Source organism: Mytilus trossulus, chromosome 14 (genome assembly GCF_036588685.1).
Source record: "Mytilus trossulus isolate FHL-02 chromosome 14, PNRI_Mtr1.1.1.hap1, whole genome shotgun sequence".
Classification (NCBI taxonomy): domain Eukaryota; kingdom Metazoa; phylum Mollusca; class Bivalvia; order Mytilida; family Mytilidae; genus Mytilus; species Mytilus trossulus.
In genome coordinates, this window is record NC_086386.1 from 44,458,862 (window position 1) to 44,484,252 (window position 25,391).

At 31.8% G+C, this 25,391-nt stretch overlaps 2 protein-coding genes across 5 annotated transcripts; one reads left to right on the forward strand and one right to left on the reverse strand.

Annotated features, from left to right (window-relative positions):
* Positions 1 to 2,848: 2,848 nt before the first annotated feature.
* Positions 2,849 to 12,838, reverse strand: LOC134696537 (ankyrin-1-like). Of its 3 annotated transcripts, none has more exons than XM_063558384.1 (6): positions 12,717 to 12,838; positions 9,652 to 9,790; positions 8,403 to 8,512; positions 4,522 to 4,642; positions 3,769 to 3,971; positions 2,849 to 3,284 (listed from the first exon to the last, which is right to left on the reverse strand). In XM_063558384.1, exons 2-6 carry the CDS (start codon positions 9,788 to 9,790, stop codon positions 3,066 to 3,068), a joined length of 792 nt encoding a protein of 263 aa, XP_063414454.1. In that variant the 5' UTR covers positions 12,717 to 12,838; the 3' UTR covers positions 2,849 to 3,065. The 3 variants fall into 3 exon arrangements, with proteins under 3 accessions (XP_063414454.1, XP_063414453.1, XP_063414452.1); XM_063558383.1 differs by lacking the exon at positions 12,717 to 12,838 and adding an exon at positions 12,480 to 12,644; XM_063558382.1 differs by lacking the exon at positions 12,717 to 12,838 and adding an exon at positions 12,423 to 12,638 and having other exon boundaries at positions 2,851 to 3,284.
* LOC134696538 (ras-related protein Rab-9B-like) lies at positions 12,718 to 22,982 on the forward strand. 2 transcript variants are annotated; one of them, XM_063558385.1, is made up of 3 exons: positions 12,718 to 12,916; positions 18,305 to 18,355; positions 19,086 to 22,982. In XM_063558385.1, exon 3 carries the CDS (start codon positions 19,095 to 19,097, stop codon positions 19,707 to 19,709), a length of 615 nt encoding a protein of 204 aa, XP_063414455.1. In that variant the 5' UTR covers positions 12,718 to 12,916; positions 18,305 to 18,355; positions 19,086 to 19,094; the 3' UTR covers positions 19,710 to 22,982. The 2 variants fall into 2 exon arrangements, with proteins under 2 accessions (XP_063414455.1, XP_063414456.1); XM_063558386.1 differs by lacking the exon at positions 12,718 to 12,916 and adding an exon at positions 17,490 to 17,603.
* The last annotated feature ends 2,409 nt before the right edge of the window (positions 22,983 to 25,391 follow it).

A 25,391-nucleotide genomic window follows, 5' to 3' on the forward strand; every position in this document is an offset into this window, starting at 1 on the left:
AAAGGGTTTTATCTTTTTGACATATTCCCCATTTTCATTATGTAGTCTAACATTTTATATTGCTCTGTTAATGCTTGAAAACAATAACTGTTGAGTACATCGTCCATGCATCAATTCCTTTCATACTAGCTGATACAAATTAAATTCAAAAGAAAATATCATCATAAGTTTGAAAATGTCCTAGTATAAAACAGTATGCATCCTGTACACGAGAGTTGAAGAAAGTTAAACAACTTTCAATTTCCAAGACAAGCAAAATGACGAACTCAAAGGCAGTATGTTATTAAAGTGCGTGCGACTGCATTCAAATTCATAGATGAACCAAGTGTTCCATGGCAGCAATGTCGGTTTTCATGCACTTTTATAATTTTTAAATACTTGCTGTATCAGAAAAGGAAAATGTGAATTTATATTTATATTTTAGTCATCAGGTTTATAAGAATGCAAACAAAATTGAAGAAATTTGTTTAAAAATGCTAATACTATATTTTTACTGTGTAAGAAAACATTATCGAGATGAATTAATCAACAATTTATTTATAAAATGAAATTTAAAGCAATTTTAAAACATGTAACTGATATTTTATTTCAACACTTGACTGTTGATACCAAGCAGTGGCATCAACCTTGTTTAACATAATAGTACATGTTGTACATAGAGTGTATAACGATAGTGGGTTCTCTTTATCGAGTCATTATAGGTATGTTATCAATTTTACATCAAATACCACAATGTCATTAAAAGAAAATATTACTTTCAGGCATCAAAAGCATTTTCTGGGTTTATTTTCATCAGGAATGCCATATCCCTGACAACTGAGATAATGATTTTATCAATGACTAACAGGCCAAAGCTAGAAAATGATATAACTATAAAATCCGTGCATTGGCAGTGCTTTTCTGGATTTGCCTTCATAGGCCACGCTTAACCCTAAGTGTTGAAGTCAGGCAAGATCAATCCGTTAAGGGCTTTTGATAATGACCAATGTGTTGTTGTTATTGGTTCTGGTAGGCGGTGTATTTAGGTAGTAATTCATCTAATGTAATATTGTCTTAAATTTTTACTTGCTTCTTTTTTACCTTTGACAAGATTTCATTGAGCATATTCAAATGGTTGTCTTTTTGCTATTCTAATTTGCCTCAACGTGTTTCCAATTTGCAGTTTTAAAACACCTCTACAAACTGATCAACTGTGCTGATAAACATTTGAACACATTACCATAAGTTACTAGTGCCATGAAGAACAGTGTAATAACAAGCAATGAGCTGACAAAACTGACATGAAACCAGGTTTCTTTATTTGAAGGTTACATTGTTGCAACTATAAGGGAAGATAGTACCAATGAAAGTGATGTTCTGTGCCTTACAGTCAATATCAAAGTTTTTGTCATCAGAAACAATACATTAATATTTGAAAAGCATTGGATGAACAGTTCAAAAGGTTCAAAAGTTATTGCACAGAAACGACAGAAAGTGACAATTTCCAATTTATCAAGGCCCATTTCTCATAACAACAAAAAGTAAAATCACAAAAATACTGAATTCAGAGGAAAATCCAATCAGAAAGTCAATAATCACATGGCAAAATCAAATGACAAAACAAATCAAAAACGAACGGACAAGAACTGTCATATTCCTGACTTGGTACAGGCATTTTCAAATGTAGAAAATGGTGGATTAAACCTGGTTTTATAGCACTAAACCTTTCACTTTGTTAACAGTCTCATCAAATTCTGTTATATTTACAATGGTGCGTGAACTAAATAGTGATATTCATCAATATTCCTCTTGGTCTCCACATTGTCATCAGTGACGATATATTCAAACTTGAAAAGTGTTGGTTTGACATTTTTAAATAATTCATAGAAACGACAAAAAGTAAAATTCTCCCATCTTTTTGTGGAAAATAAGTCCTGCATGGTAAAAGTTACAACCATCAATACCAAACTGGAACTCTTTTGCATTATCAGCAAACAACAAATTAATTTTAAAAATATTGATTGGACAAAATATAAGTTATTGCACAGAAACTGTTGACACTAGTCCATCATATTTCACATTTTGGATGGCTTGGAACTGACATGGCATTTAATGATTCATAGAAAATGCTATTTTGTCAAAATGTGCACAGGAAGTTTAAATTGCAGGGAGACAATTTTGGTAGAAAATGTTCTAAAATCTACTATACAAATCCTTGCTATTGTCAAATCTTCTAATATATTTCTGGAGAAAATATATAAAATATTATAAAGTTATCACACTTAATCTTTACCAGCTGACTCACAAAGCTACATATAGATTATCATCTATATTTTTGTATAAAAAAAAGTTGACCCCAAAAATTTCAACTTGGGACCCTGCAAAATAAATATTTTGGGTACCCTGGCCCCTTGAGAAAAAGAGTTGAGTTTAGTCCCTGAAGATTATTTAATAATATTTTCTGAAGCTCAAGCTTTAGTTTTAATGATAAGTCTCTGAAATAGAACATTTACTATATCTGTTAACCCCATTAACCAAAATTTAAAGACCATTAATTCAATCTCTTGAATGATAGCAAAAATCAGAAATTGGAAGTATCTTTTATCATTCATAACAAATATCATTATTAGCTTATTTTATTAACAAAATATAACAATCTGTTGCAATACAATTTAACTTAGTTTCTGTTAGGAAAATATTTACAACATACAATTATTTGCTAACCAAGTTCTTTTTAATTGCTAAGTCTTATCAAAAAGACCATTCATATCTTTTTATTTATATGAAACAATTGGAAAAATTATATCAAACAGTTTGGTTTTTTTAATGTTATATCTCAAACAAACATTTTTTAAAATATTTGTCATTTAATTTTTTGCGATTGTTTCTAATTTAAGATAAAAGATTCTACTGCTGTTTTTACCACCACTTCTAGTAAAATGTTTTGAGAGACTGTTCTTAATTTCTTTCATGTAATATGTGCATCTTTGCTGCATACAATAACAAGTGCTAAATTGTATCTGTCTGATCAGCACTACTGTTTATAAACTCAGGAGATTCATTCATATTGAATTTTCACAATAACTTCATGTCCATGCCTGTGAAAAACTTTGTAATAATTCTATCATGCTGTCGTCGTCTGCATCTTTAGCTTCATCCATTATTGTCACTCCATCAGCATTTTTTACATTCTTATCTGCCCCTGATTTCAGTAACAATTTCATACTATCTTCATCATTGTTCCCATAGGCATGCCATAATGGAGTCCAACCATCCTTATCTGGAGCATTGATGTCACAGTTGTTCTGAAGGAAATACATGGTATACAATTATTAATCAATCATAGGTATAACAAAACATAAATAAAGTACAAATATGTCTCTCTGCACAGTGAACCAATGAATGGTAACATAACCACAATGTTTCAATGATGTAAATACCATGTAACATTCAAAAATGTACCTACCTTTTTAATTATGTATTCAACTATTCCATGAAAAATTGTAAATTGGGTTGCTGAAAGCTTGTTAATCATTGTTTTGTTGCTGTCTGTTTTATTTGCTTTTTTGTTTATTATTCAATCATACATCAGGCCTTCTCGATTTTTTCTTTTGTATCGTTTCAATTTCATTATGTTTGGGCCTCAGCTTACTTTACAGTATGGACATTACTCATTGTGGAAGGCTGTAAAGTGAATATATGTTTGTTCACATCAACATCATTTAGATATTACTTGCAAGTATATATGTGATTGTGTTCCAACATTATATCTTAAAATAGTGTTCATACCTTTAACAGTAATTTAACAACATCAAACTGTTCTGCAGCAGTAGCAGCAATCAGTGGTGTGTGCTGTTCGCCTTTCTCACATGGCATGTTGACATTAGCTCGTGCATTTAATAATGTTTGTATTAATCCATTGTGTCCTTCTTTAGAGGCTATATACAGTGGTGTTGCTCCTTCGTTGTTTACTGAATTCACAGTAGCACCACCTAAACATAGAATAGATGTTATAAGGCAGCTGTGATTAAATGTAAAAAAAAAATATTCATGTAAGTAATAAGGACAAAAATGAAGGAAAATTGCCAAATAGATATAAAAAAAATGTGGTATGAGTACCAATGAGACAACTCTCCATCCAAGTCACAATGTATGTTATATTTATAGATATGAAGAAGTGGTATGAGTGCCCATGAGACAAATCTCCATCCAAGTCACAATTTGTAAAAGTAAACCAAATATATCAAATCACAGTTAAAAAAGGACAATATGAGATGTGGAGCAAATGTGCATTAGAAGGACATTTCATTTAATCTTTAACAGTAGAGAGATGTCTACACAAAAGGTGAAGCTTTTAATTGTCCACAGTCTAATTGATTTAGCAAACCATTAATGAACTGATCAGTTTAGTGGACTGGTTAAAACATAAGCTCTAGATTGGAAAGTTGATTACCGATCCTTGTCACCTTGTCCTTAAAGTTTTTTAGTTTTTAAAAAAAAGGCAAAAAAAAACAGTCTAGTGCTCAAAAGATTTTTTCTTACCATTTATGAGAGTTTGCAGTAGTTCTTTGTATGACTTCTCAGCTGCTACACAAATTGCCAAATTACCATTTGATAAGGGCTCATCTGGCTTAACTCCCTTTGATAGCAATGCTCCTACAATCTAAACAGAATTAATGGATAAATGATTACAAATGTTAATATGGGACAGATATTAGGAAGACAGCAACCCAACAACACAAAAAGATGAAAATAAAAGTCAATACACATTCTTCAAATATGGATAGGTGTCTATACACTGTGCAATGTCCTACATTTGAAGGTATTTAGTGAGGAACTGTTAAATTTAAAACCTATAAAATCAAAAACCTGTTTAAGATTTACTATATTTTATATAGTTATTAGTTTTTATTTCTTGAATAATTAAAAATGTAAATGTACTTCTTTTTAAATTGTTTTCAATGAACAAGTAGCAAATGAAACTTTAAATCTGAATCTCAAAGTATCAAGTTATTGATCTTAAAGCAACGCTTAACCAAAACTAAATATCATATATATATATATATTATATGGGTTGATGTTTAGACGAGTTGTATATACATTATGTACACAGCCATGTATCACCATCATTGATGGCGATCCGATGGATACATCTGTTGTAGGGTTGTCACTGACTCAGACGTACTTATGAATATAATTATTTTCTGTGACTGTATCTTACATTAATTTGTAGGATCCTTTACTATAGATAATTTAGCTGATCTATAACAATAACATCTTCATGCCTTATATATCATGTACTGTAGTACGCCACTAGATTAAAACTGACGTGGAAAGGTAACACATGGCCAGCGAAAGCTCTTTTTATAGAGCCCAGGTGTAAATGTGGTCTAGCGGGAGGGCTGCAGTGCAGGCGATTTGGTGTCACAATATCACAGTAGCATGGGTTCAAATCCTGGCGAGGGAAGAACCAAATATTTGCGAAAAGCAAATTTACAGATCTAACATTGTTGGGTTGATGTTTAGACGAGTTGTATATATATATAATGTATATATAACTCGTCTACATATATATATAGACGAGTTGTATATACATTATGTACACAGCCATGTATCACCATCATTGATGGCGATCCGATGGATACATCTGTTGTAGGGTTGTCACTGACTCAGACGTACTTATGAATATAATTATTTTCTGTGACTGTATCTTACATTAATTTGTAGGATCCTTTACTATAGATGATTTAGCTGATCTGTAACAATAACATCTTCATGTCTTATATATCATGTACTGTAGTATGCCGCTAGATTAAAATTTAAAACTGACGTGGAAAGGTAACACATGCCCACCGAAAGCTCTTTTTAAAGAGCCCAGGTGGTCATGTGGTCTAGCGGGACAGCTGCAGTGCAGGCGATTTGGTGTCACGATATCACAGTAGCATGGGTTTGAATCCCGGCGAGGGAAGAACCAAAAATTTGCGAAAGCAAATTTACAGATCTAACATTGTTGGGTTGATGTTTAGACGAGTTGTATATATATATATATATATATAAACGCCTAAAAAGTGTACATAACAACACCAATAACACAAAAAGGAACTATAAATGTAATTATTTATAAATATTTCGGATAACAGATACATGTATCCTTCATCAGTATATATGATTGTGATGTTGAATGAATCAATTATCAGTCTACTTAGATTAAGCTGTTACAATCTTGAAGTTTATACAATTAAAAAGGTCAAATCGAACATCAGGTAAGACGCTTGCACAGTTCTAAAAATGTGTTAAACACGACTTAGGTTATATGACTATTTACATCAGAGAGTTCAAATATATGCTTTAAATTAAAACATGTCTGTGTAAAATGATTCTCCACTACAGTCTGTGGTAACTGAGAAAATTACTTTTACTCAAAAGTTAAACACAGCCATTCTTGCATAAAATGAAGGTGAAGACAGCATAATTTAAGAGTGAACCTATGATTATGAACATGATGCATTAGCTGATAAAAAAAACACACTTCTCTGTGATACAAAATATTTCTTCCCTTACTTTACAGTACATGCAGTATGGGGATAGAAATTGAGCTGGTCCATTATTCTAAGTTTCATTTAAGTAACAAAATATATAAGTATCACAATTTACTAAAGTTAGTGGTTAGCAGAGTTTAAATATGCAAAAATACAATCATGTTCGAAACAGCAAACTTTATTCTTCAATCCAAAAGAAAGACAAACAGATGAATGCAGCAGTTCAGTGAGATAATTCTTCATTATGACATAAATATTTCTGTTCTCCATTTATACTGTATACCTTACAACAAAATTATTTTCATTTACCTGTGTACATTATTCTATTCAACCGCATTTGTTCAAGGTTATGGTTGTTTTTCTGAAATTGTTTAACATCTAACACTTTTATTTTATTGATTTTGTATTTACATTGTGTCACACATCAAATTTCTTTGTACAGTGTATGTTCACTTGTGTTTATATGTCTTTTGATTGAATTAAGCCATTTTGATTGATATTTTATAGTATGTTTTTCTATGTTGTGATGTTATATTATTGTTTCAGACAAAGATGAAGGTTGGTACATTTTTGTACCTATTAAAACATTTAAACCAACTGAATTTGTTTGGACCTGTCCTAAGTCAGTAATATGTCAGTCATTGTCGTTTGTTGATGTGGTTCATAATTGATTCTCGAGGTATTTTTTCAAACAGATTAGACCATTGGTTTTCTTGTTTAAATGGGTTTACACTAGTTATTTTTGACCTGTTATGAATTGCTGATCAGTGTGAGCCAAGGCTCCGTGTTAAAACTGTACTTTGACCTTTAATTAAGAAATAATTCCTTCATGTCATTCTCTATGCTCATTTTAACATGGGTAGGCATTATATTTGTTGATATTTTACACTGAGCGTTAGCGAGGTGTAAAATGTGGTCAAATATAATGCCTACCCATGTTAAAATTAGCATAGAGCATGACATGAAGGAATTATTTCGATTCTAATATGACAAATACAATATATTTATAGGTCGCAGCGTACAAAAATACTGTAAGAACGTTTGACTGTTCCCGTTAACGTTTCCTCCCCGAGGAGTTATGTTTATTACATTTCATATTTGATAAGTTTAAAAACTACAAGCAAGGTAAATATATGTCGTTTGATAAAATTATATAATAAGAGTTTATGTTAGCTGCTTAAATGTAAATATTTAAAATGATAACGATGGAAATAACGTTAATATAAACAGTAAGTCCGTGCGCATGTGTCAAACATATTTTTTGTGCTCATTAGAACACGGCATTGTTAACAAAGAGTAATAAGGACGTCATATTAGAATGGTTTACTTTTACAAAATGTGACTCGGATGGAGAGTTGTCTCATTGGCACTCATAATATATTTTTTTAACCTATAACAGGAAAAAACCATAGCAAATAATAATCTGCATCAGACAGGATATGGCATTGGGTTCTATTTGGACTTTTATATTAAATCATTTTTTCCATGATAAAAAAGCTTCTATTTGTTAAATGCATACACTTTGTGTTTCTAAAAAAAATAGATTCAACATAGCTTGAACTCTTTTGAGTTTTGATGAAAATCAATATTATACATCATAGCTGATACCTTAATTTTCAAACAAAATGACCTATTTTATATCCAGTCATTGCATTCATATATTATGATTCATTGTGATAATGGCCAAAAATAAAATCACTGCACACAGGGGACATATTTTGGCCTTATCAGAACATTTCCTTTAAATCTGATTAAAGTTATATATTACTGATAAGATATAGGAAGTGCTCTATTGATGAACCATATCCTTATTAATGTATAGTGCCCTCCTATGTTCAGGCTTTCCATGCTGTATATTATTATTTTCAAAATACATGTACTTACCTTTGATAAATTTCTGTTGACAGCATCTTCAAATGGTGTAACATTGTGTCTGTCATGGAAATTATAATCACATCCTTTCTCTATCAAAAATACTCCAATATCTTCATTACCTTGGAAACATATAAATAAATATATCAAATATTACAGAGACATGTACTCCGAAAAAAAAATTGTAGGGAAATTCTAATTTGTTCATGATTTTATGCAAAAATGCTTATTTTCATCAAAAATTTGCAATAATATTCATAATATTGTAAGCAATCTAGTTTGTAATGAAGACAACTTTGTATCAACTTAACCAATTCAAAATGATAAAAGAATGTTTGTTTTCTACAAATGTACAAATTACGATCAAACTGCAAGGTGTCAAGAAGTGCCAACTTCTGAGTTCATTCTGTAATATAAATGTGCATAAAAAAATATGCCAAACAAATTCATTGCAACACATTGTTTTATACTAATTTTTTTTTATTACTGTTTACTTAGAAATGTTTTTGATGATTCTAATGTATTGTAAAAATTCAACAGGAAATGTTCTGTTAAGATTCCTGTTTGCTCAATGCTAAGTTTTCTGTGTACAATATTATCAGATTATCTGGACTATATGGTACTGCTTATGTGTTGTTGTTTTTTGTCTTTGTTGTTTCATGTAGATTTTTTGCTTTATTGGGTATTAAAACATTTCTAATTTAGTATGTGTGTCTGTCATAATTTATCACTTACAAACATGACTTATGTACAAAAAATGATGTAAATTGAATTCTTTTATTACAATTTTTTCATATTTCAACAGAACAACCTCTCTGGCATCAGTTTAAATTGTTTAAAGCTTAAGTGTGGAAGTACTTGAGTTCATTGAAAACAGGGTCAATTCAAAAACATTTATGCTTCTACGCTTAGCACACATGTACAGTATTAAGGAATAAGAGCAAAGACTGGTCAGCTCGAACTCAAAATAATGTCTCTGGGTATAAGGATATGTCTTTTTGTGAAATGTTTACTTGTGAACTAGCACACAAAAATCTCTGACTCTGTATGTTTGTGTACAAGAAAGGTTATATTCCTATTACATAAACAAGCTCTTGTCTTCAATATCATATAATTTGCTATCAAAAGTTTTTAATCAGCCATCCAACAGCATCCTATTCTAATCAAATCAAATACAAGCTAACTTTTAAAATAAAGACTATTTATAGGTTTATACTTTTATATAATTTACTGTAAGTTTTATTTTTTTTAATATGAATACCTTCCTGAATTGCTACTTGTAATGGTGTCCATCCGTAAAATAAACAATTGATATCAACTCCAGCTCCCAAAAGCTCTTCAAGTTTTTCTTTGTCATTTTCTCTAACAGAAAGATGTAAATGTTGTTCTCCACTTGCCATCTGAAAAATATATATATACATTGTAGGCTGGTACCTTTACATGGGAGTCAAGACTGAAGACAATACACCTTGAAAATCTGTCCAGGTTGACCCGAGAGTCTGGTTACCACGATTTCTCGAGGATAGCAAGAACTAATTAATATCCCAAGGACCAATTAATTTTCAAGAAAATATGGTTTTTAACTGCTTTGACTAGTATACATGTATTTTTTTTAACATGGAATTTGCAGACAAAACATGGTAATCTATTTCTTGAAGTAAAATTGTACTTTTATTGAGTAAACACAACTTATATCTTTAATTCTTAATATTATTTACTTTAATATTTTGTTTAAATTATGACACCATGTAAAATAAAATTTTTGTGACAAATCAATTGGTCTTTGTGACATTAATTAGTTTTTGTAACTTAGTATCTCTGGAAATCATAATACCACGAGAATCTGCCCTGCTTGAACTATGTATAGACTTCATACAACAAGTACTTTTCCGTTGTGATGTATATTTTATTTTATCCTGATCATGATTATGACGTCAAAATTTTAAGTGAACTTATGTGATGTCCTGAAATGCATTGAAATGGCAGACAAAAAGCGATATATACATAGACTTACATCTAGAAATAGACAACGAGGGTCGATTAAAAATTAAACTTTACGACAAGAGAGACGATTTCCAATTGTGAACTTTCCATTTCTAAGTAGCAACATTCCAGCAGCACCTGCATACGGTGTACATGTATAAATCTCCCAATTGATACAATATTCCCTTGCTTGCATTTCCTATCATAATTTTCTTTATAAAGGATTATCAAGGTTGTTGCTCACAAGGAAGCTATTAAATCAAAAGTTCCAAATGATGAAGTTGAATTCATCTCTTCCTCAATTTTACTGAGTGATGCCATCACAAGTTGGTTGATTGTTATGGATTAACCATTTCACAAATGATATCAGATATGTTCCTTACATTGTAACTACCATCCCCTTCCCTTTCATGAATGTGAGCTACCGAATTAGACTATTTACCGAATTTGTTATCTCATAAGCAACACGGCGGGTGCCACATGTGGAGCAGGATTTGCTTACCATTCCAGAGCATCTGAGATCACCCCTAGTTTTTGGTGGGGTTCGTGTTGTTAATTCTTAAGTTTTCTATGTTGTGTCATGTTTACTATTGTTTGTCCTTTTCATTTTAGCCTAGGCGTTGTCAGTTTATTTTCGATTTATGAGTTTGACTGTTCCTCTGGTATCTTTTGTCATTCTTTCCTTGACATACAAAAATGTATATATATAACAATTACAGTATAAGAGAGTACAAATGTAGTAATGGATGTCCTTGACGGTCAGGTGTCAAATGGTCATTTCAGGCTACTGTTAAATTACTAGAGTCAAATTAGTCAAAATATCCTCAATATGTTTTTTCTAACATCTCAAAAAATCATTGTTACCTTTATTTTTGGAAAATAAATAGTGTAATATGTCAAGATCAGTCAATTTTTTTTATTATCTAATAGAACGTGTACATTTTTATTGTCATGCACCAAAAATTATCGTTAACATCATTTGGCAAGATTTTGTTCTGTTATTCATCATGAACATGTCCCCATTTTCACCGGTATCAGGTCTGTTCGCGCCCAATATACTTTCGCACCCTACACGTTCGCACCTCGCACGTTCGCACCCAAGGTCCGTTCGCACTCTACATGTTCGCACCCAATTTTAATTCAAATTCCAGTTGAATAATTGGGATATCATGATTGTTGTTTTTAATTGCTTTCGTGTAAATACTGAATGTATTTATAGCTTGCTATGAGTAAAAGATTGAAGATTTTAAATGAAAAACACAAAACATAATTGTTTTTAACAGCTTGGTCCCTTTGATCTGAAACAATGAAACAATAAAATATAGCAATACACTATTATAACCAAAACATGATCAAACATGATAAAATTTATTCAACACAAAAAAAAAAAACGTAGTCAGAATCTCACTCCATTTTGAAACAAGTCAATGAAACAAAGTTATAGGAATACACTAACCAAAACATGATTAAGAGTTATTCAACACAAAATAAAATGTTGACAGAATCCCACTTTATTTAGAAAGGAATATTATTTTTTATAACAATACACTATCAAAAACATAATTAAGATTTATTCAACACATTAACAACGAAAACAATTATACTTATAAGAATACTACTTGCCAAAACTTGATTACAAAGTTATTAAACCCAAAACCAATTAAAATTGGGCGCGAACGGACTTTGGGTGCGAACATGTAGGGTGCGAAAGTGAAAGGGGGCGAACATGAGTGGGTGCGAACATGAATGGGTGCGAACGGACCCGGATTCATTACAACCCTCATATAAAGACCTGAAAGTCCCTGTGCCACAACATTGCACAAAGGAAAACTGAGTGTTGTCATGGTTGTATGGTGTTACAAGTCCAAATGTAGAAAATTCATGTGTTTAATATTTCGATAACCAAAGGGCGAAGAGGCCTATTGTGATTATGACACCTCTATCCCATAAGAGTGAATGAATCAAATTCATAATTATATTACTTTGAAAACTTCAAAAAGTTTTCAAGATTGACAAGAACCTGCAATTTTTAGGCTAGAAATAAGTTACCTTTCTAAGTTTTTAGCTAACTGTGAACAACCTATCTAATTAGATTGATGTAATTACTTTGGATTTGTTTCTTTTTAGTATTCCTTGTTTGATTAGAAATTACAAAAAAAACAGGATTTGCATAAATGGAAAATAGCGTCTTAGTAACCAAGATTGCAACGACTAAAACCCGTTGGTAGTCGGACGACACTGTTATGGTTACGGTTTTTAAAATTATAATAAAAACCGATGTTGACAGTTCATAAATGACTAATCGAAATGATTTCGTGCTTTTCTAGATTAGTGTTCAATTACCTAATCTGTAATTATATACGATAAGAAAGGTTTTCCACGTGGCTTTGTTTACGCGTCCTTCGCAACAACCGGAAGTAATATCCGCATGATGATCACATGATGAATTACAGCTGACGTCATATTTTGACAGCCATGTCAAAGAAAGAGAAGATGTAGAGTATAGTATTTAGAGAAGCCAGCAATTGAATTATCTGCATTAGGTAAAGACATTGTACATGTGTAAAATTCAAAGTAAAATATGCTCTCACGCATCAGCACATCCCATGACAATGACCAACAATGAAACATGTCTTTATTTAGAAAAAGGGGGAGACAGTAAGAAATTACAAACTACCATATGTATAAAGCCTAAAGTATATATCTCATTGTCCATTAGGAAACATAACATGTATTTTCAGCAAGGTAACATGTTTATGCGATATAATTGAACAATACTTCACAATATGATGATAGGGTAACCCGAGAGAATGATTCTTCTTGCAAAGTAGCCTGTTTCTGCTGGGACTCGAACCCTGTCTGTCTGTGTTACTGTACAAGACAGCGCATAAACTGACTGAGCTAAAGAAGTACTTCCTAAGCTCAACTATTTATATATATATATATGTTTTTTTGTCATATTAATTTTAAATTAAGTCAATATGTACATAGCACACATGTTCTAGGAAGTTTTACACTCCTACCTAGGAGTCTGCTCCTATATTCGGGAGAAGAAGGAATCCCTTCACACTAGACACATGCACTTGATCGAATTTTTGATGCCATTTCAATGGACTTGTCCTCAGTCTGCATTGGAACATATTTAGATATATATATACATACATTATCGCTATTTGTCCGTAATTACGGGTCATCACACATGTTCCCTTAAAACATTTTAAAATATTGACGTCATGATACCAAATATCTGATGCCATTATTAAGTAAAAGTGATTGTTCATGTACAGAATTCCTGCCTGCCCTAAATAGAAGTCCCCTGCCCTTGGTGTCCTTACCCCAGCCGTTCTGCCCTCCACAGTGTAGGACACAGCCGGTCGCCTGGTCGCCAAATGCGACCAAAACCTTGATTGGGCGATCAGAAACTGTAAAAAGATAGATAGTTACTGACCCAAAAATAAATCATTGGGCGAGTGCATTAATATTCTCAAAATCGTAAATTACTCCTATTTAACACACCCCAATTTCAGAACAATCATTTTCAGGAATCCTTTGGTCACATTGTTACTTAAAAACGTACAAGTTGAGGAGGTGTTCCATAATTGGAAGGATATACAGAAGAATAATTGCAATAGAATATTAACATGGCGGATGACAAACACATCGTGCGTGATATTGCTTGTTTAGTGGGTCAAATAAGGCTTTACTGGTAATGGTGATCGCTAAACAAATTGTGTTTTATAAAAGATAACGACAGTCATTGACAGTAAAATCTCGCCTGACCCACTAAACCAAACAAGGACAAGGGAATTATGAAAAGAACTCCAAACACGGATACAACTGAGAAGCTGTTAAACTATTTTTCATACGATTGTGGATAGTAAACCCCCAAGTACAGAAACAAGTGATAAGAAAATATTACGTTTATAAAGGGGGTCTCATTGGGGTTTCCGATCCCTGATCCCTCTTACTGTTTTGTCAGATTCCCGTATCCTGCTTACATTATGTATGTAAGCAATTCTCACATTTTTGTCATTTCCCCGGTCCCGCAAGACCTCATTTCCCTTTCAGGCCACAATAATTTGACTTTCACGTTTCCACTTACAAAAAATCGGCAATCCCGCGTCACACTTAGACCCCAATGAGACCCACTATAAAATGTCTTTTGATTTTGTTTTGCACTGACATTTTGGACTGAAATACAAACTTTTGAAAAGACTGACCAGATAGAATATCGGGGAAATTCCCAGTACTATTTTTAATAGATCAATTCGGAGAAAACTGTTTAATTTTAAACGCAACAACAAAATCTTCAGTGATGGGCACGAAATCACTATGCAACCAAAATGGTAATGGAACTTCACTTCTCCCTACTCTCATGGAATGAGAGGTCACTTTTTTCTCTTCAAAACCCTATATTGATTGATATTAGGCACTGGACTGTACAGTGAGGTTTCATTAATTCAGTGACAATATAGACTGGGAATGAGTTTTTTAGGGTTACATGTATGTGTCTGCAAGGTTTGATTGAAGAATTAAGAACAACAATTTATATTTGTTATTTTTCCCTCTGCCTTTTCAAAAGATACATTTACCAAATTTCATGCGTTACGGTAAATTTGTTACTAGTCCAAATAATTATGAGGTCTGGCAAGGCTATTTTAATTTTTTTCTGGGACGCCTTCCTATGACTTTCTGAATAAGGTTAAAATACAAGTAAGGTTCTCCAGCTGAGCCTAGCAATATATACAGGTATTCAAGGTTATTAATACACTGCCAAACAGTGCCCTTTCAATTTGGGTTATTGTGCTAAAGTGCCCTTTCAGACAACTACCACCTTTTTGCCCTTAAGATTCAAGCTGGAACACTGATGTATGATGTCAATAGTTCAAGCAGGACAGAATCTTGGGTTAGGTGGGAATAGTGATAGGGTGTATTGACAGGACTTGACACTACCTAATAATAGCCGATTTTTTTCTTCATGTATGGGTCATAGTTAAAAAATAACAAGCATGATACGTACATGTAAGTGGACATGTCATTGTCATGTATCAAATACATTCTCGCTAATATCAATAATTACTGCAGATAATAGCAAGAAAATGTCATTCAAACTAAGCAATACATGTACATGATGCCAGTCACTGTGTATCTAACTAGTAATCTAGATCTGTTACTTTGAAGGGCCATAAACACATGCGTTTTATCATCATGATCACTAAAGAGTACAGAATGCAAACTAGAAAATAAAAAAAAGGCGCAGATGGCATTCCCAATTTCATAAACCATTATGAAACTCTTCACATCTAATAAATCATACTTTGTTTTACATGACAAAATATATCTTCTTTATCATGTTAATGTTAAAACCTGTATTTGTTGAACATTTAGGATTATGTGGTCAATTTATTTCATCTCACACAGTTTGAACGTTTTTCAGTCTGATGTTTTCAAAATCCATAAATCTCTTGACGTATGGTAAAGTTTGAGGTTTTATCAATTTTATACTGAGTCAGAGAGGCCAATGAGATTCATTTCACATAAGATACATGTACAAAAAATGTATACTGTTCTCAGGTCAGTAAGAAAAGAATCCGGGTTGGTTAAATAACTATATTGCTTAATTTCTCATGTCAAACCTTTAAACAAAATGTTAAATATATGGCACATGAAACACAAGTGTACAATTGAACTGTACAATAGTTTACATGTTATTGACTGAATGTGGAGATTCTTTGAGAGACCTTCATTATCATACATTAATGCACAAGTCCTATCGAAGACTAATTATTCAATCAAGGTTGGATCTTACAGTCTCACAATCCAACAGTTCTACATGTACATGTACTACATACTCTCATGTCCAACAGTTTGGCAATCTTTTTATTTGATAGTCTAATAGTCACCGTCTGACCCTCTTATATAAATCAAATAGTCAGAACCGCGGTCACTTGTCAATGAAAAATTACACTTGTAAAATGCAACGTTTGTATTATATATATACATGTACATGTAGGTTTATTTCATTAGAAATAAGTCTTCTTATTATAAGTGCCTGTTGTCTACACCTAATTTCTGAATTTACAGTACATGTATATACAATGTAACATGTATGTTTATGTGAAATTCTAAGTCAGCTAACACAGCTGTGCTTTGTCAGTCTTCACGCTGAACTGCCAAATCTACAGGCCCGCAGCTCAATTTTTGAAATTTTTAGTTAGATTCTGTTGGCCTGTAGGTCTGATTTCTACAGGCCCGAGAGCAATTTTACCAGCCTGGGCTGCCAGGGCTGCCACTCGTCCTGAAGACTGCTTTGTTAACACATGTAAGAGTTTATCAATTGAGAATGGAAATTTAGTGTGCTTTAAATTCAGAATTTAATGCATGCATTTATCATGCTTATCATCATGATCATGTTATTTATAATTAAGAATCACTGATTTCTTGGAAAAACTGAGGATATAATTACTGTGATTGCAAAAATTTTGTCATTTATAAATTCATTACTGAAAATATTTTACATTATTGAAAACCTGGTATTGTCACATAGGTGGATCCTGGGGGACCGCCCCCCCCCCCCTTTTCGTGGGAAAAATTTGGTTGATTATATAGGGAATCATTGAAGCATGACTGGAGTGGGTCCCCCTTAGGTCAGTCAGCTGCCCCCCCCCCCCCCCCCTTAGGAAAAGTTCTGGATCTGCCACTGTGTCATGACTGCAGCTTTAAAAATTAATCTATTTAAACATCGCTATAATTTCTGAATTTACAGCTTTATTAAAACCAATGCAAGGTTCAGCTTTTCATTTAGCACTAAAACAATATGAGAACACTTATATTTTGGTTTATATACATTTGTACATGTAATGACATTTGTACTTTTATAATTCATGTGTAATTTAATTTTCTACAATTGCATGTACATGTATTTACATTGTATTGATTGACCTAATAATAGGTGTTAATGCATATATGTTTATTATACCCATAAGTATTAGACATGGCAGTAATAACTAAAACATGATTATTTATTCTCCAGGGTTTAAAATAAATGAAAGAAATGTTACATCACTCATAAATTATGTAATGATAAGTTCATATAAGTACTATTTATCCTGTATTTACAAAGAATTCCATGTTGAGGGATATTTTCTGTTGGTTTAGTACTGTTTAAATTTTCAAGAAGGATTCTGTTTTACAAATATTCAGAAGCATCATAATGCATTAATGCATCAGGTATGGTCACTTCTAACTTTTTGAAATACATTTACATGTACATTATAATCTTAACAGCATCAAAGCACCAAATAGATTCAGGATTTTCACTATGGCAAGTGCACCCATCAATTTTAGAGAAACAGTTGAAAATATTGGGGAAAACACTACATGTACAAATGATGTACATGTATTCCAAATTCATAACTGTATAAAAAATGCTGTACATGTATGAGCCATGATATTGTTCTCTAGCTGCCATTTTAATACATGTAACATTTATTTCTATAGTTTTATATAGTTTTGATGTACTAAATTAGTATTGTATACCCTTTTAAAAACATTTTAGTAATGCCTGAAAATGCGATACATGTAGTCTATAGCAGTTTTCACTCATAGTATTTAGTTGCATATTTCAGAAAATGACTTGTAAATATTCTTGTACACAAATGTATATATACCATTCATACCATGCATGCTTAATTACCAAAGTAAACCCCTAAAATTTTACTCTTTAGATTAAGATCTGTAGGGGAAAAGTCTGACACATTAAAAACATAACATTTACCTGTCACAAATAATTTCTTGGTACTTTTATAACAATAAATTAGGGGAAATCGACTACACTATAGTTATTTGAAGTTTAGAACTAAAGATGTAAGTTGTAGCATAATACATGTACATATGTTCCATATATTTATATATTTTTTCTTATTTTTCAGGTTTTATAAGGACACCAATATTAAGTATTGAATATAGTTAGTAATTTAAAGGTGAGTTTGTTTAATCATGGAAATGTATGACTAGAAGACACCTATAAAATCATGGGTATATGAGAATTAGATTTATTATTATATTCAGACTGTAAACTGATGATGTTATTAGGGTGGTTTCAATAAAATATGCATAGGAAATGCCTATTTTAGGGTAACATGTTACCTGACCTACGTACAATGACGTATACAATGTATTGAGTAAATTTTATGTATTCACCTTTCATTTTCCCTTTGTTGAAAGAATTTTTTGACAACCAACCAAAGTCATAGTACTAGTGCCTGTTTGACATTTTACACAGCGCTTTATTTATACATACATAATCAAACCCTGCCTAAAACAATATAAATTTTCGTTATGCAATACATTTTAATATCTAAGCAGTCATCAGGATATTTTCCACAGAACAATCACTGCGCTTTGCTCAACAAACTGACAAAGATTCTATGCCTAACAAATTTTACATAAAAAAGATAACAATTGGAATTGAGTGTATTGTCATTAACAAGTTTCAGAATAAATTTAAGTCAGCAACACATCCAAGCAATTAATCAAGTGAAAGTTATGATTGCATAGATGAACCTTTGTGGTAGTGGTAAATATATGATTATGTCCTCGAAGCTGATTTACCACATAATAATTCACTTGTGAGTAAAATCCATTACATTAGCATGCTTTATCACCAAACGAAGTAAAAATTTAAGCAGTCAATTTCCTTTTCTGTTGTAGGTTTATAAAATGTCTGGTAAATCCAAGCTGTTAAAGGTTGTTCTACTAGGAGATGGAGGTGTGGGTAAAAGTTCCTTAATGAATAGATTTGTCAGCAACAAGTTTGATGCTCAGTCTTTCCACACGATAGGTGTTGAATTCCTAAATAAAGATGTGGAAGCTGATGGAGAGCACTACACAATGCAGATTTGGGACACAGCGGGCCAGGAACGATTTAAAAGTTTACGAACACCATTTTATAGAGGAGCTGATTGTTGTTTGTTGACATTTGCTGTAGACGACATGCAGAGTTTTAGAAATTTATCTATGTGGAAGAAAGAGTTTTTATACTATGCTGACATTGAAGACGGGAATAATTTTCCTTTCGTAATTCTGGCAAACAAAGTTGATGTTGACAATCGTTGCATTCCGGAAAGTGATGGGAAGGAATGGTGTGCGAACAATGGACAAACTCCATATTTTGAAACAAGTGCCAAAGATTCAACAAATGTAGAGGAAGCATTCAAAGCTGCAATAAGAAGGATAAGACAACTAGAGGAATTTGTAGAAATGAAACCATCACATGGGAATTCTGTAGACTTGCGTAAAAAATCAAAAGCTCAACAGTCGGGATGCTGTAATTAATTATTTTTTTATCTGATTTTGATATTTGAAATCATTAATACGTTTTTCATAATTTTGCTATCACTAGGAAGCTTTTATTTTTAAGATACTTCTATTGATGAGAAGCAATCTGCAATGTAGTTGGTTTTAATCAGACCAGGAATGCTATTATTGTATGTGCATTCCAGAATTCATTTAGAATTTAGATACAATCATGGTAATGCAAATTCTTCTCATGTTTTTAACTCAACAGGTTTTCCATTTTATATGTCTTTATCAACCCAGTGTTTAAGCATCTCATGGTAAGATTAACATGATTAATAATCATGATTTTGTATTTGTAATTTTATTTATTGTTATGCCCACCTGAAATTTGTACATTACATAGATAATTAAGTATTGGAAATATCAGGTTCTAATATTCATCATGAATATAACATGTACATGTACTACTATATCTAAAGCTTCAGAATCCGATGCAGGGATACATCTTTCTTTTGTTCATATATACAATCATATACCATGTATACATGTATTCATGGTAATATTTAAACCAATACAGTAACTAACAATTATTTAAACATGACTAATATTGGAATCATTGATAAAATACTGGGACATGTATTCCATTAGTTATGTCTTTTATGTAATTTTTGTTTTTCCTATTCCTTCTCTGATTGGGGACAAATCATCGTCAATGATAGTCCTCTTTGTAATTCACAGGTTTTCCTACTTGAGATTGCATGTAGTTTATTTTTTGAATGTGCTTGTTTATCTGCAAATTATTTAAGGCGGTAGACCTAGGTTAAGGGAAATAACTCTTAAAATCATCAGTACGTTTGAGTCAACCATTTTCAAAAATATATTCTAAGCTTCTATGTTACATAGATTATTTTCAATCTGTTTCAAGTAAATGCTTAAAATACATTGATGAACTTGACTTTTACAAACGCTTAACTGATCTAAAGAGTTATCTCCCTGAAACAAGGTCTACCACCTTAAAACACAGAAAAATTAAAGATTTATTCAAACAGGGTGGTAGGATTATTTTTGTTTAAACTGTAACAATTAGTATAATTGCCACATTAATGTCAGTCACAAATATTTCACAATTTCATAATCAGGTCAAATGAATTCTTTTTTCATGTTATGTTTAATTATGATTCATGTGTTGAAATACCAAATATAAGTAAAGGCTTCCATTTGTATTTGATTTACATGATATAAAAAAGAAACATTTGAAAAAAGTACAATTGACCATTGTGGTAAACAAACAACAACGAAATTCAGCGTATGTCAAAGTGTAAATGTTATATTATTATAAGTTATGTCATTGCATACTTTTTCTTTAAAGCAGATGATTATATAAACTTATGAGTTAATACGATTGTTGATTTTATTCATGTCTAATCAAACTTAATTGTTTGCTTAGAACTACATGTACATTGTAATGCATAATTTTGTGTCATTTAAAATCAAGAATTTGTTGTATTTACGGTACATTAAAAATATTTTAGAGATACACTGAAAAAGTTGAAGTTCAAAGTAAATGGTTTATTACTAACTCTGTAACCAACAAAGGCAGATTAATGGGGGGGGGGGGACCAGACCATAACATAATGTCTGCATTAATTTACATGTCAGGGGATCTTTACACATGCCTGGACTTAACTTTAGACAGACCCATGAAAAAAAGTTTTGATTTCTTGTCTTGTCAAATAAAAATAAATTCCAAAGTACAATGTATTATGTATCATGGAAATAAATGTGTTAAACATGTATTCAATATAAAAACTATGAAAAACATCAGAATTTTTTTGGAACATTTTTTATTGAAACATGTGAAATCTGGCATGAAATTATTTTATCAGTAAGCCCTAAGGTACTGTTTGGTTAAATTGTTCATTCACATTATTTTTATTGGTACATGCAAATCTGTATGGGCTCCATAAACAACACAGGCTTTTGTCACTGAGAAAAACTTTACCCATCTTTTTTGAAAGTATATGAAGTATTTAGGTAAAACAAAATTCAGAGACAAGTGCCTGTGATAAACAATAGTATATATAAAAAGGCATTATGTTATGGTGCTAACTATGTAATGTTCTTCAAGGTCTAACAAATTAATTGTATTATATTAAAACTTTAACCTTAAATTAAAGCTTAATTTATATTTAAACATGTGTTATTAAATCAAATTGTTACTTTTTACCATGCTTTGACATTCATACCAAAACATTTGTATTTTTAAATTAAGCGCATTATATATGTTATACAGAAAGACAATTATTCTGAACACATAAAAATTACAGTTCAGCGTTTTCAAAACATGTATCTTTGTCATTTAATCTCCAATAACACATGTCAGGTCTAAGGAGGACTAAGGGAGACTACAATGTATTTCACCAGACAATGTAAGACAAAGATAATTTTTTTTTTTTTAAATCACAAGTAGTGAATTTATAAGACTTTTTATCTTACTTTTTTAATGAAATTTGTACAAGTCTTACAATTTTAATATTTTAAAAATGATTATAAATATGAATTCATGCCTTGTCCAGGCCAGTAATACAACATATCTTCTACATTAGAGAGGATTTATTTATTATCAGGTGAAAAATTAATTGTAAAATGTTTTAAAAAACATTTACTTGATTAAGTTTACACCATCATGTATATCTATAAGCTAACACTTCATGTATTAATTAATAAATGTGTGTAACTCTTTAAAGGATAGCTGAAATTTGATTGCAAATGGCAGTGGCGGATTTAACCCCCCTTTTTTTTTGGATGATCAATGCATTTAAATGTTGACATAAAGTTGGAACCCCTCTTTTTTTGGGAAGATCAGTGCATTTGAATGTGGACATATAGTTCGAAACCCCCCATTTAAAACTGGTTGGATCCGCCCCTGAATTTAAGGAATAAATAAGCTAGGAAAGAACTAATCAGCTCAGTTTTATTTATAAGATAGAAAATGTACATGTGCTTATGTTTAATTGTTACATTAACAGATTTAAAGACACGGTGGTGCAGGATTTTTTTAAAGAATATCTGATTGTTTTAATTTATAATTATGTATTTGTTATTCATCTGCATACAGTAATTGGTTTGCAGATGAGCAAATGGTTGTACTAAATCACTCGTTTCCATGAACATTTATCTTCCCATTTGTGTTTTTATGAGATCAAATCCACTTTTCTTATTGTTGCATTATTTTATCAAAAACCTTGCTGTATGTGTATTTGACAAAACATTGTTAAAATATATTGTAATAAAACATATGTGATATTATCCTTTTCTTTATTGTATATATTCTCCTCTAAATTTATTTGAGACAAGTCCAACAACTTTTATAATAAATCTATAGTCACATAGACATATTGCTACCCATAGCTTGTGGATCTGTGGTTATACACACACACACACACAGTTTTGGTACTCAGTTACTGAGAGCTAGTTCAAAGTTAATAAGGCAGCAACCATTTGATTTTCGGGGGGAGGGGGGGCTATGGATTTTTTTTCTGGACAAACTTTTTTTTTTAAAAACAATCTATTTTTTTTCGCGACAACATGGACAAGTTGAAAACAATTGTTTTATTTCAATTTTAGCATTACATATAGTGGCAGCTGAGGGTGAAACAAACAACTTTTTTTCTCAGAGTCAGATTCAAAAATAAATTATTTTTTTCTCCAAAAACTGTCCAATGAACCCATATAGTGGAATTGCCTTTAAATGCTAATGAATTTTGCAAAATAAAATCTACAATGTACAATTAGTCAACACGGTTGAAATGATGAAATAGTAAATGAATCCATGAGAGGAGTTATATTTTCATTGAAAGATTAATTTACATTATTGCAGTATTTGTTGAGTCTGCGACTTTTGGCTCAGAAAGTTTAACATAGGGATAGTGATCCGACGGCTACGGCGGTGGCGTCAGCTAACTTTTTAAAAGCTTTATATTTTAGAAGGTGGCAGACCTGGATGCCTCATACTTTGTATATAGATGCCTCATGTTACTAAATTTCTGTCAGTCACATATCCAATGTCCTTCACCTCATTTTAATGGTTCAGTGCATGTGACAACTTGAAAAAAAAGATTTTTGTAATGCTAACCCTCTCTTATTATTAGTAATAGAATAGCTATATTTGGTATGTGCGTACCTTGCAAGGTCCTCATGCCAGTCAGACAGTTTTCACTTGACACTGACCTCATTTCATGGTACAGTGAATAAGGTAAAGTTTTGGTGGTCAAGTCCATATCTCAGATACTTTAAGCATTATGTCTAGTAGTATATTCGGTGTATGGAAGCACTGTAAGATGTACATGTCCAACTGGCAGGTGTCATCTGACCTTGACCTCATTTTCATGATTCAGTGGTTAAAGTTAAGTTTTTGTGATTTGGTCTATTTTTCTTATACTGAATGCAATAGGTCTACTATATTTGGTGTATGGAATGATTGTAAGGTGAACATGTCCAAATGGCAGATGTCATTTGACCTTGACTCATTTTAATGGTTCAGTGGTTAAAGTTTACTTTTTGAGTTTTGGTCTTTTTTTCTAGTCAACTACATTTTGTGTATGGAAATATTTTATGATCTACCGGGGTATATGTTAGTCGCCCAGGTTTTATTTAACCTTGACTTCATTTGCATGGTTCATTGCTGAGTGTTTAGGTTTTGTGTTTTGGTCTGTTTCTCTTAAACATTAAGAAATAGGTCAACTCTATTTATTGTATGGAAGAATTGTTAGATGTACATGCCTGCTTGGCATGGTTCATCTTGCCTTGACCTCATTTTCATGGTTCACTGGTCAATGTTTAGTTTTTATACGACCGTAAAAATTAAAAACTGTTTGTTGTATATTGGTATCACGTCGTCAGCGTCGTCCACAGACGGATGGTTTCATGATAAAAACTTTATTTCTAGTATAAGGAAATAGAAATCAATAAAATTGAACACAGTGTTTATAACCACTAAAGAAAGGTTGGGATTGATTTTGTGGGTTATGGTCCCGACGATTTAGAAATTAGGGGCCCAAAAAAAGCAGTTATCCAGTTTAAGATAAGTTGTGTATAAGTATTTCAATTTCTCTAAAATTGTATCACAATGTTCATACCATTAAGAAGAAGGTTATGATTAATTCTAAGGGTTATGGGGAAAACAGCTTAGGAATTGAGGACCAAAACGGGAACATAAAGAAACATTTTAGTAGTTTTTGGTACATTACTTATGTATAACTACATGGCAATTTAGTCAATTTAAAAGCACTGTAAGGGAGATAATGCAATTAAAATTTAAAGAATACTGTTATATATAAAAGTTTGATTACCTCCCTTATACTGCTTGAAAATTATGTATTAAGAAAAGATAATTGTCTTGAGATGTGTAGCTGTAAAAATTCATTGGTAGAAGTTAATTTATGTTAATTTGAGCCATGACTATAAGTCATTTTTAATACGACTGCAAAAATTGAAATTTTTTTGGTCATATATTGGTATCCCGTTGGCGTCGTTGTCTGCCTCATCATCGTCGTTGTCTTCGTCCAAATACTTTTAGTTCGCACTCTAACTTTAGTGAAAGTGAAAAGAAATCTACAAAATTTTAACACAAGGTTTATGACCACAAAAGGAAAGTTTGGATTATTTTGAGGATTGATTTTGGGAGTTTTTGGTCCCAATATTTTAGGTATTAGGGGC